At 32.1% G+C, this 1,264-nt stretch overlaps 1 protein-coding gene across 1 annotated transcript; it reads right to left on the bottom strand.

Moving 5' to 3' along the window:
* Positions 1 to 52: 52 nt before the first annotated feature.
* LOC127745811 (uncharacterized) lies at positions 53 to 1,251 on the bottom strand. The gene is made up of 2 exons (XM_052259693.1): positions 721 to 1,251; positions 53 to 513 (listed from the first exon to the last, which is right to left on the bottom strand). Exons 1-2 carry the CDS (start codon positions 984 to 986, stop codon positions 300 to 302), a joined length of 480 nt encoding a protein of 159 aa, XP_052115653.1. The 5' UTR covers positions 987 to 1,251; the 3' UTR covers positions 53 to 299.
* Between the last annotated feature and the right edge of the window lie 13 nt (positions 1,252 to 1,264).

The raw sequence follows: 1,264 nt of genomic DNA on the forward strand, positions 1-1,264 counted from the left end.
TGCATGAGATGACATAACCATCAATAGACAGAAGAGCATATCTTCAACCGCAAATAAAGTTAAGAAACTAGAAACACACTATACAAATGCCACATGAGAGTCAAATCCCAGAAACACACTATACAAATTACAGCTATAATGTACAAACCATCTAAGTTCTAGAGTTATTAAACATTTCTTCAGCTGTTTTGCACTGAGAATAGTAGCAGAAAGCCACAAAGCTACAAGTTGTTAGATTGTTCCATGATAAAGTAGTACAATGATAAGAAACTAGAAACACACTATACAAACGCACAAAGTTAAACCAGATCCCATTTTGCAAGAACGAAATGAAGATAAGGTTCACTTGATGAAATATTGAAACATAAACATAAACAAACAAAATCACTAGTAACTAAAATGTGTGTATTTATGTATATAAATGAAGATGCATGCCTTTTGTTGCTGTCTCTTGAGTCTTGCATTCTTTTCCAGCAAGTGATCCACTTTAAGTTGCAACTCGCTCGTATATGCCTGAAATAATACACAGCAAAACCAAAAAAAAAAATTAAGACTTGAAGCAAAAAACAAAAGAAAAGAACAAAAGAAAAAATTGTACCTCATAAAAGTATATAATGAAAGTTGTAAACAGAGTAAGAATGTAACATGCTAACAATGAAACAAATAATATATATACATATATATAGTATATTAATTCAACATCTGAAAGATATGAATAACCTGTCTGGTGTGTGCTCAAAAGAGTCTGTACTATCTCCCAATTCTTGAAAATTTTTCAAGGGTGTTTGGGGGTTAACTGAATGAAAATCCAGTTGAAGTTTCTCAACAGACTCATTCGGAAGCCAAGAATGAAACTTTGATGGCTCAGAATGTTTATTGGGAGAGGGTGACACTTTCAGTTTCTCAAATGTTTTCCGAATTTCAACAGGTGTCCCTGGTAAAGTACCACAGGCTTTAAGAAACTTGGCCTGCAATTGAAAATACATAATTAAATATAATCCATCTAAACTAAGACAATTTTTAATTTGGATGTATTTGGACAGTGCACCAGTATATCATGATGATACACTATTCTTTAAAATGTTAGTACAAAATTGAAGGAGTGATCAATGAGTTATAAAAAGTAAAGTTTGAATAAAGTTGATGAAACAAACGAGGTTCCAAATTAAGGTTATTACACGCTGCTTGTAGTTGACTAGTTCCTGGTATGTGTTAATACTAAAGATTAAGAAATTCTCAGACTAATCCATTTTACACTTCAAGC

Source organism: Arachis duranensis, chromosome 3, assembly GCF_000817695.3.
Source record: "Arachis duranensis cultivar V14167 chromosome 3, aradu.V14167.gnm2.J7QH, whole genome shotgun sequence".
In the NCBI taxonomy this organism is placed as follows: Eukaryota; Viridiplantae; Streptophyta; class Magnoliopsida; order Fabales; family Fabaceae; genus Arachis; species Arachis duranensis.